Genomic DNA, 19,685 nt, shown 5'->3' on the forward strand with positions numbered 1-19,685 from the left:
GTTTCAAAACAATAATTACTTTATTTCCTTTGCCAGCTGTGATCAAAGTGGGGAGGGTGGTTAGCTTATAGGGAATTAAAATCAACAAAGGGGGCGCGTTTGCAGCAAGGAGAAACACACACAACTGTCACACCGTAGCCTGGCCAGTCATAAAACTGGTTTTCAAAGCCTCTGATGTTCAGCATACCTAGCTGTGCTCTTCTAATCGCCCTGGTGTCTGACTGCTCAAAATTGGCCACCAGGCAATTTGCCTCAACCTCCCACCCCACCATAAACGTCTCCCCCTTACTCTCACAGATATTATGGAGCACACAGCAAGCAGCAATAACAATGGGAATGTTGGTTGCGCTGAGTTCTAATCTAGTCAGCAAACAGTGCCAACGACCTTCTAACGTCCAAAGGCACATTCTACCACCATTCTGCACTTGCTCAGCCAATAGTTGAACTGCTCCTTACTACTGTCCAGGCTGTCTGTGTACCGCTTCATGAGCCATGGGAGCAAGGGGTAGGCTGGGTCCCCAAGGATAACTGTTGGCATTTCAACATCCCCAACAGTAATTTTCTGGTTTGAGAAGTAAGTCCCTTCTTGCAACTCCTCGAAGAGCCCGGAGTTCCTAAAGATACGAGTGTCATGCACCTTTCCCAGCCATCCCACGCTGACGTCGGTGAAACGTCCCTTGTGATCCACCAGTGCTTGCAGCACCATTGAGAAGTACCCCTTGCGGTTTACGTACTGGTTGGCAAGGTGGTCCAGTGCCAAGATAAGGATATGCTTTCCGTCTATCGCCCCACCACAGTTAGGGAACCCCATTGCAGCAAAGCCATCCAGTATGACCTCTATATTTCCCAGAGTCGCTATCCTTGATAGCAGAACATCAGTGATTGCATTGGCTACTTGGATCACAGCAGTCCCCACAGAAGACTTGCCCACTCCAAATTGATTCTTGACTGACCGGTAGCAGTCAGGCGTTGCAACCTTCCACAAGGCTATCACCGCTCACTTCTCAGCTGTCAGGGCAGCTCTCATCTTGGTATTCCTGCGCTTCAGGGCGGGAGAAAACAACTCACAAAGTTCAAGGAAAGTGGCCTTATGCATATGAAAGTTTCGCAGCCACTCTGAATCATCCCATACCTGCAACACTGTGCAGTCCCACCACTCTGTGCTTGTTTGCCGGGCCCAGAATCGGTGTTCCACTGTATCAACCAGCTCCACTGCCGCCATGATGTCCCAATTGCCACAGCCCTGGCTTTCAGGAACATCTGTGTTCATGTCCTCATCACAATCGTCCTCATGCTGGCATCTCTTAGCCTGGTTCTGCATAAACTCCAGGATAATGCGCAAGGTGTTTACAATGCTCACATCAGCAGTGGTGAGCTGAGCAGGCTCCATGCTTGCCGTGGTATGGCGTCTGCACGGGTAACCTAGGAAAAAAGGCGCAAAATGATTGTCTGCTGTTGCTTTCACAGAGGGAGGGGCGACTGATGACATGTTCCCAAAACGACCTGTGACAATGTTTTTGCCCCATCAAGCATTGGGAGCTTAACTGAGAAGTCCAATGGGCAGTGGAGACTGCGGGAACTGTGGGATAGCTACCCACAGTGCATCGCTCCGTAAGTTGATGCTAGCCACGGTATTGAGGACACACTCCGCTGATTTAATGCACTTAGTGGGGACGTATAAAATCGATTTCTAAAAATTGACTTCTATAAAATTGACCTAATTTCGTAGTGTACACATACGTTAGTCTATTGTGCAAGTGATAAACATCAGTGCTATAATGCTGGAAGTCCAGAGTTCAAGCCCTGTTGGGTAGTTGTTACAGTTCTACATAGAAGAACTTGTCTCTACCTTTCCCTTTTAAAAAAATCCCTAGGAAATTACATTAAAAAAGCTAAAAGAAAAGGAGTACTTCAAGTACTCCTCTTCTTTTTGCGAATACAGACTAACATGGCGGTTACTCTGAAACCTGTCATTAAAAAAGCTTATATTAAAAGCACATGAATTGGACTCAATTTTATTGTATTTATGTATGTTGCGTCACTCAGGAGACTTGCATCAAATTTGCAAGACAAGGTTATTGTTAGTAAGTTATCAAATAGATTCTTGCTGCAAAAAGCATGTACTTACATATTTGCTTATCAGCAGAATAGATTTTTTCCCCAGTTGTTTAACATAAATACAGTTCATTATACAGATATAATCTGTAGTTACAATCAGGGGTAAATTTCTTAAACAAGAAAAATAAGATAAAGGTATAGAAAGTGACCAAATGGGCAGGACATTACAAGTTGTAATTATAACAAATAAGACCCTCTTCACTGCAGTATTTGTGTTTAAGTTAAGCATAATGCAGGGGGATAACTTGGAAAGGAAATGGGGTTGTTTTTTTCCCCTTCCATGTATATACAACACACATCACTACTACTTGTTGATGAGACCATTACTGAGCCTGATTTATACCACTAATAATGTTTCAGCAGGCATTGCCATTCAGTTACATGAAATTAACCATCTCACCCAAAAGGTTAAGTTTCTCACCTCTGAAGTAGAGCACAAAGGGGCCGAAGCACCCTGAGAATTGGAACAGTAGTGTTTAAAGTGATTCAGCACTGACAGTCCCCACCACCAAATACTTCAAACTTTTAAGAACCAAGTTGTCTATAATTGAGTATTTTTTTAAGCCCATCCAAAGGAAATTCGCATGCAAAAAAGCTGATAAACAATTTTATATTCTCATATAATAACCATACACCAGGTGCATTTCATTAGGATTGTACTTTGGTTGAAATATCTTTTGTTCCTTCAGTGAGTTTATTAAAATTAAAATATCTGAAGAAGAATCGAATCAATTAATCTTTTCTTTCAGCCATGTGAATAAATGCCTTGCAATCTGAAAGCAGGAACAAAGCAAAACTGACTTCCCTTGCTCCCCATGTTGCTTGCTCACATCACATCATATTTTGTATGTCATGGGAAGTACTGTTCTTAATAGAGTCTCTAATGCTAGAAACCCAGGTTTATACCATGTCAGTCTGCTGTAATCTCAAACATTTATGTTTCTAAATTATACTGTTATCAACTGAGTGAAACCTTGTTATGGGTTGAGTTAAAACCTCATTGAGATTTGGTATGAATATGCCCTTCAATTACCATAACTGTCAGGATGCGTTAATCTGAAACCCCCCATCTAAGACAAAAGGCAGTTGTGAACCCACCCAGGAGTTTGGACTGAATGGGCAGAAGCAGGAGCAGCGGAAGCCCCCTAAAAGTGGGAGAGGCCACTAGTGTCTGAACAGTGGCCCCGCCCCTGCACCGTCCCTTCTCTCCAAGCCCCCACCCTTGCGCCGCCCCTTTCTCCCTGAACCCTCATCCCCACGCCACCTCTTCCCTGAGGCCCCACTTCTGTGCTGCTTCTTCCAATCAAGACTCCACCCCTCGCTCACTCCTCTCCACCTCCTCCCCCCACCATTCCTCGCCCTTACAGACAGTAAGGAGTGGAGGGTCCATGCCTCCATCATCCCCCTGTTCTGACGTCCCTGGGAGAAGGGGCAGTGAGAGGGCTTTTGCTGAATATTGTTTGTGTTTTGGTATGTTTGGATACTTTGCGGGTGGGGGAAGAGGCAGGGAAGGCTGTTGGTTAAAGAGGCTTGGGCTGTAAGCTAAGAAACTGCTCCGTTTGTTCTTGGTTCCTCCTGAAGTCAGAGACGCAGGGCTTTGTACCCTCCTTGTAAATAAATAAGACTGCATCCAAAAATACCCATCACCATTTCTCCTCACTGGAACATACCCAGAGCCCTGAATTTGGACTAGCCACGTGGGTCAAAAAGGGGCAACAGCACTAAAAAACAATGTGTTGTATAATGAATCTCTGATGCTTATTTAATAAATTTATTGTACATCATGCAACACCACTGTAGCTGGAGAATGATATACTGAGGGCCTATACTTATGTGTTTGAAAAGTAATTGAAAGACGATCGTTTTTGGCTGTGCAAATAATTTGAGCTCTGCCTCTGATGGTATATTTCTTTCATCATTTTGATTATTTGTTTCCAGGTCTGCTGATTCACATATTCTAAGATTCTCATAACAGCCCTCATACCCTCGTTGCTTGGAAATATCTGCTTCATTTTTAGACACGTAGGCTTTGTCTAAACTACACAGCTTTTAGCGACACTGCCGTATCGACACAGCCATGTCACTAAAAGTCAGGCATGTAGCTGCTGTTTGTCAGCACTTTGGCCAACAAAATACTTCCATCCCCAATGAGTGGCGTTCGCGTTGTTAACAGGAGAGCTCTCCTGCTAACAACATGCTGTTCACACTGACACTTGCTGTGGCAAAACTTTTGTCTTTTGGGGGGGAAGAGGGTGTTAGCACATCTGAACGACAAAAGTTTTGTCACTCAATTGCCAGTGTAGACATAACCTTATTCTTTTTTAGTTGCTGACTTTGACAAATAGAAAGAAATGGCTACATGACTTGAACTCATTTTTAAGTGCTGTGCAAGCATCAAAAGATTCTTCTCTATTGCTTCAGAAAGATGAGGTTTCACACTTTCAGATAGTGTCCTTTGCATTTTCACTGTCTTGTAGGATTCCACACATTTTATGGAAAACAGTATGTCTAGCCTTAGGGCTTGTCTATACTACCGCTTAAGTTGATATAAGTTACGTCACTCAGGGATGTGAAAAAAACACTCTCCTAAGTGATGTAACTTACATCAAATTAAAGTGGCGTCCACACCATACTATTTGGGCAGAAGATGCTCTCCCGCCAACATAGCTTCTGCCTCTCATTGAGGTAGAGTAATTATACCAATGGGAGAGTGCTCTTCTGTCAACATAATGTGTCTTCACCAGAGTGCTCTAGGGATGAAAACGAGGGTGTGCCCAACACTCCCTCCATCACCTCCAAGAGCACCTGATTATTTTGTGAAGGTGCCAAATTATGGTTTGCCCAGAACATTTGATCTAAGAATGTCCCCTCCTTGGCTATACAGTACCTTGTTAGTTTTATACTGTTTACTCTTTTGCCCAAATCCCTGCCCTGGCCCCGACTCTTCTCCACCTTCTCCCCTGAGCACGCCGCATCCTAGCTCCTCCCCTCTCCTTCCTGTAAAGTCCTAAGCACTGCCAAACAGCTGTTTGGAGGCTGGAAGCACTGGGAGGTAGGCGGAAGAGCAGGAGGGCAGCGTGCTTGGGAGGGGAGGCGGGGAGGTGGGGAGTGAGGGGAGCTTGGCTGCCAGTGGAGTCGGCGCCTATGGCGGGCTGCAGGAAATAACTCCGTGGGCCATGTGTTTGAGACCCCTGCCATAGAACTGAAAACACCCAACCTTCACAAAGATTTGTTCCAGGCTCAGCTTAGGGTAAACCACTCCCAGGCACAAACATTTGTGAAGTTGCCTACATTAGCACAATCATATTACTGAATATATGTGACAACATGACTGAAAGTTGAAGTCTAGACAAGGCCCCTGCCTCCAAAAGTTAACCAACTCATTTTATTTGTTTCTTTATTCATTACTCTGTAAAGCACTTTGAAATCTACTGATTAAAAGCACTATATAAGAACTAGGTATTATTGTAGGCTGCCATCTGCTTCATGGGATGCAGTGTAAGTGGAGTCCAGCTGCTTGTACAGAGGCCCATGCATAGTTATGCATATACATTTATATTTAATATCAAGCAATAATTCTCAAAACAAGGAGGGATGGAGTCTACAAAGGCCCCTTCTGTCTGTGGGTTTGTCTTGTTAAAGATGTGGCATTAGAACACCTCCTAACTAACATGTTCTAACAGTCAAGTGTAGACAAGGCAGTGTAGACTTTGACATGTGATAAGGAATGCTTCAGCTAAGCCTGGTCAGCACACATTAAAGTCTACAGTCTCTTGCCCACACTAGACTTTTAGAACATGTTAGATATGTAGTGTTAGATAGGTGGTGTTAGAATATGCCTTTATATCCTAGTCTGGACTAGTTACAGTGTTTGGGTATAGAATGTAGTATTTAGCCACAGATAACAAGGTGACCAATCACAGAGCAGGAATAACATACTATGAACACTAACCATTCAAAGCAATATTCGTGTCAAATAGTTTGCAAGCCATCCAGAGTCTGAAATATGTTCCCAGACAACACTGAAGTCATTTAGAAAAAAAATGAATAAATAAATATTTCTTTGTGACACAAACAGAAGAAGGTGCTAGGCTAAATTTATTGCAAATACTGCACCAAGCAAAACAAAAACCAAAAAAACATAAAATAAAGGCACATGCATGAATTAATTTCACTGTCTTTTCTTGCTTATTCCCTTCTTTCATTTCATCCTTTTTCTCTCTCCTGCCACGCTTAACCCCTTCTATTCATAATCAGACCTTTTCAACTCTCATGTGTTGAGCATTTTCCCCTCTCCTTTCCTTTCTTTGGACAGCTGCACCTCTCATTCTCTTTCCCCTGTGTAGGGGTGAGAGTACAGTTCATTCTCCATGTCCATTCAATACTTTGCCTCTCTACTGAGACTGTCAACAAGAATGACAATTTGTGATGACAAGGTGTGATTTGGACACCTGTTCACTAGGAATTAGAGATGAGCTAACATTTAACTCCCTTGTGCTTCTATGTGGTATTGTAGTTTACTTTGCAAAAGGATAACTTATTTTCAAACTTGACATACTGTTTAAGTGTACCGTCCTATGATATATTCAGTCGATAATGAAGCTAGCTTTTAATTGCAGGAACTTTGAAATTTTTCTTTCAATAACACAGTTAAGTGTGCTAATGTGAATCTCAGAGATGTTACACTTTGATTACTTATGCTGATGTTCTCTAGGTCAGTGGTTCTCAAAGTCGGTCCGCCGCTTGTTCAGGGAAAGCCCCTGGCGCGCCAGACCGGTTTGTTTACCTGCCGCGTCCGCCCATGCGGCCGATCGCGGCTCCCACTGGCTGCGATTCGCCGCTCAAGGCCAATGGGGGCTGCGGGAAGGGCGGCCAGCAGGTCCCTTGGCCTGCGCCACTTCCCACAGCCCCCATTGGCCTGGAACGGCAAACCGCAGCCAGTGGGAGCCGCGATCGGCTGAACCTACGGACGCGGCAGGTAAACAAACCGGTCCGGTGCGCCAGGGGCTTTCCCTGAACAAGCGGCGGACCGGCTTTGAGAACCACTGCTCTAGGTCCTGATATGAAGTGGAGTTATACATAAAAATTCTGTAGGCATTAATATAGCTGTGTACATCAAGCATTGTTTTAGAGTGACACTCTGATTGTGTAGTAAATATTAACTATAAACAAATCCACGGAGGACAGGTCCATCAGTGGATATTAGCCAAGATAGTCAGGGATGCCACCGCATGCTCTGAGTGTTGCTAGTCTCTGTTTGCCAGAAGCTGGGAATGGACAACAGGGGATGGATCACTTAATGATTTCCTGTTCTTTTCATTCCCTCTGAAACATCTGGCATTGGGCACTACTGGAATACAGGATACTGGGCTAGATCGACTATTGGTCTGACCCAATATGGCCGTTCTTATGTTCATATGTTCAAGCCCAACAACACATATATCCAAGGTCCCCCAAAATAAACCAGTTTAATTCTCTTGAGAAGTTTACTATACCTGAAACGGGCTGAAACCAATAGTATTGTAGTGTTAAGGCACATATCGCATATCATCTGTATTCAGGAAAAACACTTTAAACAGGAACAAGAAAGTGGCCTCCAGTGAATATGGTGGAGATAAATCTATTGTGCTTTCACTAAAGTAGAAGATGATTGGGGCTGTCCAGAAGAGAAAAGAAATAAGATTCCACTACTATTTCTATAACACTGATTATTTTATCAAGTTTTAGTCTTGACACAAGGCACCCTTGTGGGGTGAGTGAATAAGATTGGTAGTGTTGGTTGGGGTGCATGGGGTGGGTGGATGAATATGTGCATTAGGTGGTAGTGTGCCATCCTCCAGCTAATTCTATGATATTCTATGAAACTAATCTATGATAGCTGGACACACGTCATCTGCGCCATGCAGCCTGCACCTCCTCTTTGAGGAGACAGTAAACTGCCTTTATTTTCACCCAGCCACATAAAAATACAAGCCAATTATTATAAAGGCCAGAATTCTTTCTGCCTCAAGTACCCTTCTCCAGACTGCACCAGTTAGCTCTACAGCCACACAGTACCCAAATTCTCATCTCAGTTACAGTGATGTAATCCTCTTGGCTTCAGCAGGACTGCATCCCTGTAACAGAGTGGAGAGTTTGGCCCAGAGCTATCTGGCCTCTCTTTACTGAAAGGCATGAAGAAACAAAAGGTACAATAGGAAAGACTTCAATTGCAATATCCCAAAAGCGATAGTTCTGAATGCAACACAGAGTAGATTGTTAGTTAGTTATTTATAAGAACAGTGAATTAGAGCTTTGTCATTTTCTATTCTTTGTTTTCTAAGTATTGCAACTGTCACATTTTTATTGTATCTTCATCTTATTTTCTTTCACTTAGGCAAACAAGATGCTGCTTTTCAACAAGAAGCTGACAGCAGGGGAAGCATGTGCCCAGGGATTTTTTTTTCCTAGTGGGACTTTTCAGAAGGATGTTTGGATAAGGTTGATAGCAACCAAGAGTGAAAATTAAACTTATCTATTTCTCTGAGGGAGATGTAATTTATATTTTGTATTTGTTTCCTTCTTATTTATATCGGTTATAAAGTTAGGCCTAGCCTGGGCAACTGGCCCTTTGACAGGTGGGGTGGATGACTGCATAGATGGCAGGGCTGATCTTTGTATGGATGGATGCATTCTCTATTCCAGCTTTGTCATATGTCACATGACATCTTGTAACGAGGCCTTCGCTTGCCCTCAGAGACCTCCTCCAAGTGCAATCACCAATGCTTCTTTTATTAACAGTGTCACCTCCTACCACCTTCTATTTACAGACAGTTGTAAACCAGCAACCTGGGGGACAGCTAACTTCTCCAGCCAACAGGGATGCACAGCCTGTGACCCTACCCTACCTTTCCCTTCCCTTCCCTTCATTTCATATAGCCCCCTGGCTAATAAGGCCCACAGGTGTTCCTCTTTCAGTTAGGCATGGCATACTCAGCCAGCCCCAATTAATCCTTTTTAATTGGAGCTGGGCTAACAGGGGCCTGGCTCAGGGCCTCCTGGCCAGCACCCTGTTACACATCTCCTATGTCAGAAGGTAACAGTGCCCCTTTTAGGGTGGTGCTCTGTTGCAGAGTGTCTATCCGGAGGCTGAAACAGGTTTGTTTAGGTTTATAAAGCAATATCCAAAGTACCTAACTAGTGGCAGTTATCACTGAACTATCTCTCTCCTCATTATATCTTGGACTTGGCCTCACCATCCAGCCTACAGGCTGAGGGCAAGGCATGGCCTTATGGCACTCCCTGAGCTATGATCTTCTGCAACCTCTCTCTTCTCTACCTGTGGCCTGGAGTAAGATTGGAGTAAGACTTCTAAGGGCCCTCTACCACGAAAGCTGATGAAAAGCTTCCACCAACTTCCCTCCTCCTGTTTGTATAGTCTATTGGTGATCTCTAGTTATGCCTAATGTAGTGAATGCCAGTGAAAATGAGGTTGGTCAGAAGAGGCTAAAATAGGGAAAGAACAAGTTAAAAATTACTTGGACAAATTAGATGTCTTCAAGTCACCAGAGCCTGATTAAATGGATCCTAGAATACTCAAGGAGCTGACTGAGAAGATATCTGAGTCGTTAGCAATTATCTTCGAGAAGTCATGGAAGACAGGAGAGATTCCAGAAGACTGGAAAAGGGCAAATATAGTGCCCGTCTATAAAAAGGGAAATAAGGACAACCCAGGGAATTATAGACCAGTCAGCTTAACTTCTGTACCGGGAAAGATAATGGAGCAAATAATTAAGCAATCAATTTGCAAACATCTAGAAGATAATAAGGTGAGAAGTTCGAGTCAGCATGGATTTGTCAAAAACAAATCGTGTCAAACCAACCCGATAGCTTTCTTTGACAGGATAACAAGCCTTGTGGATGGGGGGAAGCGGTAGAAGTGGTATATCTTGACTTTAGTGAAGCTTTTGATATTGTCTCGCGTGACCTTCTCATAAACAAACCATTCCCAGAGAGTAGTTATCAGTGATTCACAGTCATGCTGGAAGGGCATAACAAGTGGGGTCCCGCAGCGATCGGTTCTGGATCCGGTTCTCTTCAATATCTTCACCAATGATTTAGATGATGGCATACAGAGTACACTTATAAACTCTGTGGATGATACCAAGCTGGGAGGGGTTGCAAGTGCTTTGGAGGATAGGATTAAAATTCAAAATGATCTGGACAAACTGGAGAAATGATCTGAAGTAGATAGGATGAAATTCAATAAGCAAAAATGCAAAGCACTCCACTGAGGAAGGAACAATCAGTTGCACACATACAAAATGGGAAATGACTGCCTAGGAAGGAGTACTGCAGAAAGGGATCTGGGGGTCATAGTGGATCAAAAGCTAAATGATGAGTCAACAGTGTAACACTTTTGCAAAAAAGCGAACATCAATCTGGTATGTATTAGCAGGAGTGTTGTAAGCAAGACACGAGAAGCAATTCTTCCGCTCTACTCCACTCAGATTGGGCCTCAACTGGAGTATTGTGTCCAGTTCTGGGTGCCACATTTCAGGAAGGATGTGAATAAATTGAAGAGAGTCCAGAGAAGAGTGACAAAAATGATTAAAGATCTAGAAAACATGACCTATGTGGGAAGATTGAAAAAAATGGGTTTGTTTAGTCTGGAAAAGAGAAGACAGAGCGGGGACATGATAACAGTTTTCAAGTATGTAAAAGGTTGTTACAAGGAGGAAGAAGAAAAATTGTTCTTCTTAACTTCTGAGGATAGGACAAGAAGCAATGGGCTTAAATTGCAGCAAGGGAGGTTTAGATTGGACATTAGGAAAAACTTCCTAACTGTCAGGGTGGTTAAGCACTGAAATAAATTGCCTAGGGAGGTTGTGGAATCTCCATCATTGGAGATTTTAAAGAGCAGGTTAGACAAACACCTGTCAGGAGTGGTTTAGATAATTAGTCCTGCCACGAGTGTAGGGGACTGGACTAGATGACCTCTTGAGACCCCTTCCAGTTCTATGATTGAAACCCCTTAAGTCAGTGATTCCCAAATCCCTTGAAAGCTGAGCCTCCCTGCAGTTGGGAAAATGAAACCAATCGTGCCCCATTGTGTGTGGTTAAAGGCCTACATATTTTAATGTATACCTCTGCCACACAACCCTGGCTAGTCCTTCACTTGCCAACACCTTTTGAGAAATGCTGATGTAGGTTATCATAACATAACACTTTCCTCTTCTTTCTTACATGCTTTGATGAGAAGGGAATACCACTGTTGACTGTTATAACATTGTCACTGGCAACCTAGTTAGCACCTACTGAAATAGTTGGGGAAGTTCACACATCAAAGCTATTTTTCAGACTCTCTGCAAACTCAGGGAGATGTCTCTGCATCTGTTACACTTTCTTCACATTTTGAAGATTTTCTCTGCAATCGTGACAGCCAGAGTCTCACTTTAAAAAAACAAACCCTAAAAGCTGAGACTCTGAAAAACAATTTGAAGGGCACTCCACACATCCCGACTTTGGGGTGTAGGGAGATAATCACTTAAGACAGCTTTCTCAATGTGTAGGTTACGGGTGAGATGGTTTTGGAGGGTTACTTGCACTAGGATAGATTTAAGGTGTATGATGTAAAAGAAAAAGATTAAGGGAGTAATTTAAGGAAGAGAAGCAAGGAGGATTGGGAAGGAGGAGGAGATTGTTGGTGATGAGAAGATAACAAACAAAGGAGAAGACAAGAACACAATTCAGAGAAAAATGAAAAGATGGTGCTTAATTTTAGGTTTGAAAAATGTTGGCCTCACACAAAAAGTTTTTGTGACAAACTAATCTTTATTTTTGAAAAACTAGAAAATTCCCCAACAAAAAATATTGTAAGTTAGGCATTTAGGTACTTTTGAAAATCCCACTAGGCTTCTATCTGCATCTTTAGGCACCAAAGCACCTTCCTGGCCATCTGCGATTTGCCCAAGGTCTGTAACAGAGCAAGGAATTGCATTCTAGTCTCCGAAGTCTCAGGCTAATGCCATAACCACTAGACTACTCTTCCTCCCTATTACCTGTACATATCAATATTATCTTTGCTAAGTCCCTAACTAAAACCCTATGACCCATAACATGTATGATATAACTCCTTTTAAATCAGTGTGATAGGAGAAGCTGCATGTCACGGAGTCCACTCACTGGTGGCACCTCCTCCTACCTGTCCTCTCACCATTTGCCACTTAAGGGGCTCCCTCTTCGTGACTTGGCCCTCCGGCCAGGTGACCACATTTGTTTCCCCTTTTGGGGGCATGTAACAAACTCTTTCCAGGACTCCCAGGCAGTCTGCTGTCCTCTGCATGGCTTGTGCCACGTCCCCAGGGGCTACTAGGGAACCTAGACCCACCCTCTACATCGGGTTGCAGTCCAGGGACCCTCAACCCAGTAGCTCTGGACTTTTATTCTCCCAGTCCTTACTGCTCCTTCCTGGATTGCATTCTACTCTCCCTTTACAGCTGCCTGATCTTCCCCATTATATCAGGGAGTGCAACTGCAGGTTTCTTCCCCCAGCCTGCCAACTTCTTCTCTTTACAGATCCTGTGTATCTCCTCTCCCCAGCTGGACTTCATCTGGAATTAGGTACTCGCACTCCCTAGGTTTTCTCCAGGTGCAGCCTAAGGTTAATTGGCTAATTTACCCCTTCAAGCCATGTATGGAGTGGACATCCCATCACACTGCATATGATTTAACTTTTGAGTAAACTATATCGCACATTTGGGCCCTGATACTGTAAGCTGCTTCAAGTGGGCTGACTCATGTCCATTGTGCAGAGACTTATTAAAGCAAATGTGGCTCTGTATGGTTACAGGGGTCTGCCCGTATGGAATATATTGCAGGATGTGGGCCTTTTATTAACCAATATATAAATAAATAAATATGTTAACAGTTCATGCATTTTTACCACCACTTGCTTTGGGCAGATGTATATGGGCTTGGCTACACTTGCGAGTTAGAGCGCATTAAAGTAGCCCCAGGCGCCCTAACTCACGACGGGTCCACACTGGCAAGGCACGTAGCGCACCCAGACTCTGCGGCTAGAGCGCTCCTGGTAATCCACCTCAGTGAAAAGCATAATGCTTGCTGCACCCCGGCTGGAGCGCTGTGGCGTCAGTGTGGATGCCCTGGTCTATTATGCACTCTGATCGGCCTCCAGAAGTGTCCCACAATGCCTGTTCTAGCCACTTTGGCCATCACTTTGAACTCTACTGCCCTGCCCTCAGGTGACCAACCATCAAACCTGCCCTTTAAATTCTCTGGGAATTTTGAAAATCCCCTTCCTGTTTGCTCAGCAAGGCGTGGAGTGCTCTCAGCGAATCTTTCCAGGTGACCATGCCCCCACGCGCCAGGCGATCCCCAGTATGGAGCAATGGTGAGGTGCTGGACCTCATCAGCGTTTGGGGGAAGGAAGCTGTCCAGTCCCAGCTGCGCTCCAGCTGTAGGAATTATGTTACCTTTGGGCAGATATCAAGGGACATGATGGAAAGGGGCCATGACCGGGACGCACTGCAGTGCAGGGTTAAAGTGAAGGAGCTGTGGAATGCCTACCGCAAAGCCCGCGAGGCAAACCTGCCATTTCGACAAAGCTGGACACAATACTTGGGGGCGACCCCACCTCCACTCTCAGGACCACAATGGACACTTCAGAGCCCAGTTCAACAAGGCAGGAGGAAGAGGAGGAAAGCAGGAGTGAGGGTGCTGAGGAGGAGGGAGACAGCCCAGAATCCCTAGATTCATGCAGCCAGGAGCTGTTCTCAAGCCAGGAGGAAGGTAGCCAGTCGCAGCGGACGGTCCCTGGGGAAGGACAAACACCAGAGGAGGTGCCCGGTAAGCGGCTTTTATTTTGGGAAGGAAGTTGTTCGGTGCAGGCTCTTGGGACGAGGAGGGTTAGGGCTGCATGCATGCCTAGATGCAGAATAGGGCATTGATGTGCTCTCTCACATTGTGGTAATTGCCCTCAATGATCTCTTCAAAGGTCTCATGCAGAAGCTGGGCAATGTGCTTGCGTAGGTTCCTTGGCAGAGCTACTGTGCTCTTTGTCTCAGTCAGGCTAACATGTCCGCGCCACTGTGCCGTGAGGGGTGGGGGAACCATTGCTGCACACAGGCAAGCTGCATATGGGCCAGGGAGGAAGCCGCATTGCAGTAGAAGACCCTCCCTTGCTTCACAGGTCACCCTCAGCAGCGAGATATCTTCCAGGATGAACTCCTGTGGAAAATGTGGGGACAGTGTTCAGTATAGGGGCCCCCTGCAACTGTTGGCTCTCCCCAAGGCACAGAACCCAGAGAAGAGTAGGGCCATGAAACAATCAGTCTCCCTTGCCCCTGTGCTTACTCACCATTTTGGGGCTCCTGTGGGTTATGTGCGCTCGCTTTGGGATGGGCAAATTCTGCTATTGTGTAGACTGTGCTTGTCTTTAAGTTTGGGGGAATCATTTCTCTGTCTGGTGTGAACAATGCTGCCTCTGTTAAGTGTTGGATTTTGGCTTTACAGATGCAACCTTGAGATCTCAGCCATCCTTGTTATCACCGGCCAAAAGACTCCAAAGAATTAGGAAGCTGCCACATAGATGCAAAGAGGACATGCTGCATGAAGTAATGCATCACTCCCTTAATGAAAATCAAAAAGTGCAGGAGTGGCGGGAGAGTGAAAGGAGGGTCCGCCAGCAGAATGCAGATCACCGGCACCAAAGCACGGAGTGGCTGATAAGCATTATGGAGAGCCAAGCATACTTGATACAGGTGCTCGTAGCAATGCAGGCAGAGCACTTCCGCGCCTGCCCCTCTGCAGCCCTTGTCCCAAAACTCTTTCCCTGGTGCCCCCATGTCACCTCCAACCCACTTTCCCCCACATCCAGGTTCTTATTGCCACCAGCTGCCTCCAACACCTCTAGCTTCACCACCCAGCCCTGCAAACTATGACCCTTACCCACTGCACTCAACCCCCATCACCATGCATTTTAGCCAGCCTGAAGTGCAGCACTCATTGGATGGCACTCCAGACAGGAAGGCTGAGTATGATAACAGGACATACGCAAATCTGTGATTGAACCGTTCCCCACCCTACCCCCCCTTGCCCTTTCTGTTTCCCAAGCAGTTGTGTTTCTTTTCAATAAATGGATTTTTTGGCTTTGAAAACATTCTTTATTATTGCATTAAGTAAAAGATACCTTAGCCCAGGAAAGCAACAGGCACTGCAAGTCAGTGTAGAAAACACAGATTCCTACTAACATTGGAACCACTGCTCTTCACTTCTGTGCAGGGCACGAAACATTACTGGTGGCTTTCAGCCTCAAATTGCTCCCTCAAGGCATCCCTAATCCTTGCAGCCCCACGCTGGACCCCTCTAATAGCCTTGCTCTCTGGCTGTTCAAATTCAGCCTCCAGATGTTGAACCTCTGAGTTCCATCCGTGAGTGAATCTTTCACTCTTCCCTTAACAAATGTTATGGACGGTACAGCACGTGGATATAACCGTGGGGATGCTGTCATCGGCCAGGTCCAGCTTCCCATACAGAGAGCACCAGCGGCCCTTTAAATGGCCAAAAGCACACTCCACAGCCATTCTGCACTGGCACAGCCTGTTGTTGAACCACTCCTTGCTACCACTCTGTGTAGGGTTTCATGAGTCCTGGCATTAAAGGGTAAGCAGGGTCTCCAAGGATCACAAGGGGCATTTCAACTTCCCCTACAGTGATCTTCTGGTCTGGGAAAAAAGTCCCAGCTTGCAGCTTCCTGAACAGGCCAGTGTTCCAAAAGATGTGTGTGTCATGCACCTTTCCAGGCCAGCCTTCATTTGAAACGCCCACGGTGATCCACAAGTGCCTGGAGAACCATAGAGAAATAGCCCTTCCGATTAACGTACTCGGAGGCTAGGTGAGCTGGTGCCAGAATTGGAATATGCGTGCTATCTATCACCCCTCCACAGTTAGGGAAACCCATTTGTGCAAAGCCAGCCACAATGTCACGCACGTTACCTAGAGTCATGGTTCTTCTGAGCAGGATGCGATTAATGACCCTGCAAACTTGCATCAACACGATTCCAGTGGTCGACTTTCCCACTCCAAATTGGTTAGCGACCGATCGGTAGCTGTCTGGAGTTGCCAGCTTCCAGATTGCAATAGCCACCCGCTTCTCCACGGGCAGGGCAGCTCTCAATCTCGTTTCCTTGTGCCGTAGGATGGGGGCTCATCACTCAGTCCCAGGAAAGTGGCTTTTCTCATCCGAAAGTTCTGCAGCCACTGCTCGTCATCCCAGACTTGCATGACGATGTGATCCCACCACTCAGTGCTTGTTTCCCGAGCCCAAAAGTGGCATTCCACGGTGGTGAGAATGTCCGTTAATGCCACAAGCAATTTTGTGTTGTATGCATTATGCGAGTCAACATCATCATCGGACTCCTCACTGTCAGTTTGTAGCTTAAGGAGTAACTCAACTGCCAAACGTGACACGCTGGCGAGACCCATCAGCATATTCCTCAGCACTTCGGGATCCATTCCGGCAGACCGAAAGGGAAGACAGAACGCGCAGTACAAAAAACGTTGAAAGATGGCGGCAAATGTGGATGGAAGCACAGGGATTGCTGGGATGCAAAGCGATGCATCACGGGGCATTGAGACAGGACCCAGAATGCCCCGCCCCCTCCTTCCCACAAGCCACAGTGCCAGAATGGGAAGAGGTGCTCTGTGGGATAGCTGCCCATAATGCACTGCTCCCAATGCCGCTGCAAGTGCCACAAATGTGCACTCACATCTGACAGTGTGAACACATTGCAGCGCTTTCCCTACTGCACGCTCCGAGGGCTGGTTTAACTCACAGCGCTCTACATCAGCAAGTGTAGCCATGCCTTCAGTGAAGACGCTACCTAGGCCGATGGTAGAGCTTCTCCCATTGGTGTAGGTACTCCACCTCCCCAAAAGGCAGTAAAGCTATCTTGACAGGAGAAGCCTTCCCATTGACATAGCACTGTCTACGCCGGGGGTTAACACATCTTTACATATAGTTAACACATCTTTATGCGGATGTAACTTGGGTCAACCAAAGTCTATAGTGTAGAATGTGAGGAATGTGCAAGCAAACAGGTATATTTGGAAAATATGTGGAAAAGAAAAACAAAATCTGAAGATATGCCACATCAAGTTAAATGGAGGAGCAACAATAAAAAAATGCAGCTGAAAAAATACAATCATCTTTGACTCATCATTAACATATAGTGGCAATAAAACTCTAGAGGAGGGCATTGCCAGCCATTAGGGACTTGTTTGACAAACAATAAACCTAAGGCAACTTACCAAATGAGCTCACGCTGCCCTCTCTAGAGAGTCCTATAGCTTCATTATATTGGTGCTGACACTCCTGCAATAGTAAACATTGAATTAGTGTTCCATTATATGACATTTCAGGCTATTTCAGATTGTATCAAGTTTAAACTAGGTGTAACAACACATTTTTATTTGACAAAAATGTTAATATCTTGGAGCCAAAATCTCCACACAGATGTGTGTGGAGGGCTCTCGCTGGCTTCAGAGGAGAGCCTCACATGCATATTCAAGGGTAAAATTTAGCCTTGTGAATCTATATGTAATTTTAGAGATTAAAAATCTGCCTCCCAGTTTCATATAAAAACTGGTTACAAACTTTAAACAACAAATTAAACATTTCTTGAAAACAAAGGAAATGTTGCAGGCAGCTCAAAACAAGATATATTTGATACAATTTTTCTATTAACTGTTTTCATTTTTAATATTATTTCTAATTAAATATTATAATTATTATTATAAATTTTCAAAGCCTATGCCAAATCCTGCATAACTCTGATTATTTAGAATTTTAAAAATAGGCCAAAATCCTGAAGTCCTTACTCAGGCAAAACTCCCACTGACTTCAATAGAATAGTCAGGTGATTAAAATTAAACCTGCTAGATTACATCTAGGGTGCTCAGCACCTTTCAGGGTAGAGTCCTTTCCTTAGAATTTAGGCCCTGATTCAACAAAGCATTTAAACACCCGAAAAACCCCATTCCTATTCAGCAAGGTACTTAATCATGTGCTTAACTTTAAACACATCAGTAATCCCATTAAAATTAAAGGTTTCAGAGTAACGGCCGTGATAGTCTGTATTCGCAAAAAGAAAAGGAGTACTTGTGGCACCTGAGAGACTAACCAATTTATTTGAGCATAAGCTCAAGCATCCGATGAAGTAGCTCACGAAAAGTTTATGCTCAAATAAATTGGTTAGTCTCTAAGGTGCCACAAGTACTCCTTTTCTTTTTATTAAAAATTAAATGGGACAACTCACGTATTTACAGTTAAACTGGGTTGAAGTGCTTTGCTGCATAGAAGCATTCAGGATTTAAAGCCTGATTCTGAGAACTTGCTCTCAGTCATAGATGTGGGTACTGCTCAGATCTCAGGATCAAAGCTTTACTTAATAATGGGTGAGGTCCTTCATTTTCAATTTTTACCTAAAAATATTCCCAGGTTTTACAAAAGTTATTATTCCATTTTTACTGATTTTCACCCAAATTTTGGACCACTTCAGTACATGAAAATACTAATTATGTTGAGAAAACCCAGTACATTCCATTAGGTAATAATAAATTAGCCTAAGTGTATGTGCAAAGCTGTCTGTTAAAGTAAGGCAATGTAGTACGCATACACATGCATGTGTGTGTGTATATGTGTACATATTGTTAATGTACAGTTCATGAAATAAACCACGGCATTAAACTGCTTTTACTTTCAATACTCTTATTTTTCTCTACCTGTTGCTTTTTTCTATCTTCCCATTCCTCATTATTAACTCTGATATTTATCCATAAAACTGTGAGGTTAATTTTTTGCACGGGTTTTCACCCATTTTTTAATTTTTGTGATAAACACTGACACAGTCCCAGGAAATGTTAAACAAAATAAAACCTGAAAATGAAGCTCCTTGATAAACAGCCATATTCTGAGGTTTCTACTCAGTCCTTACTCAGCTTTAGCTTACTTAGCTTCTCTATGGGTATGTCTACACTACTGTCCTTCATGCCCTGGGAGATTTTGACAAAGGTTTTGGCATTTTGAAAACTGGAACAGAGTTCTGATAGCACAGATTCCTCTCCCCAAACAGCAATCAGATCCCGTACCTCCCATTCAGTCCATGCTGGAGCTCTTTTGCGATTCTGGGACTCCATCATGGTCACCTGTGCTGATGAGCTCTGCATGGTCACCTGCAGCTTGCCACGCTGGCCAAACAGGAAATGAGATTCAAAAGTTTGCGGTTCTTTTCCTGTCTACCTGGCCAGTGCATCTGAGTTGAGAGTGCTGTCCAGAGCAGTCACAATGGAGCACTCTGGGATAGCTCCCGGAGGCCAATACCATCGAATTGTGTCCACAGTACCCCCAATTCGAGCCGGCAAGGTCGATTTAAGCGCTAATCCACTTGTCAGGGGTGGAGTAAGGAAATCGATTTTAAGAGCCCTTTAAGTCAAAATAAAGGGCTTCATTGTGTGGATGGATGCAGGTTTACATCGATTTAACGCTGCTAAATTCGACCTAAACTCCT

General features: G+C 44.5%; 1 protein-coding gene across 2 annotated transcripts in view; it reads right to left on the reverse strand.

Moving 5' to 3' along the window:
* Positions 1-218: 218 nt before the first annotated feature.
* LOC311517159 (uncharacterized protein) overlaps positions 219-19,685 on the reverse strand; it is a 31,194-nt gene continuing 11,727 nt past the window's right edge. Inside the window, exons 1-3 of one of the 2 annotated variants that reach the window (XM_084621730.1) lie at positions 19,267-19,332; positions 17,428-17,491; positions 219-1,422 (exon numbers count right to left, since the gene is read on the reverse strand). In XM_084621730.1, coding sequence (XP_084477856.1) covers positions 998-1,422; positions 17,428-17,491; positions 19,267-19,317 — 540 coding nt within the window. In that variant the 5' untranslated portion in view covers positions 19,318-19,332 and the 3' untranslated portion in view covers positions 219-997. Of the gene's footprint in view, positions 1,423-17,427; positions 17,492-19,266; positions 19,333-19,685 lie in introns of those variants that run through there. The other variant, XM_084621729.1, reaches the window with a different exon arrangement.

Source organism: Lepidochelys olivacea (genome assembly GCF_965140295.1).
Source record: "Lepidochelys olivacea isolate rLepOli2 genome assembly, chromosome: 2".
NCBI lineage: Eukaryota > Metazoa > Chordata > Testudines > Cheloniidae > Lepidochelys > Lepidochelys olivacea.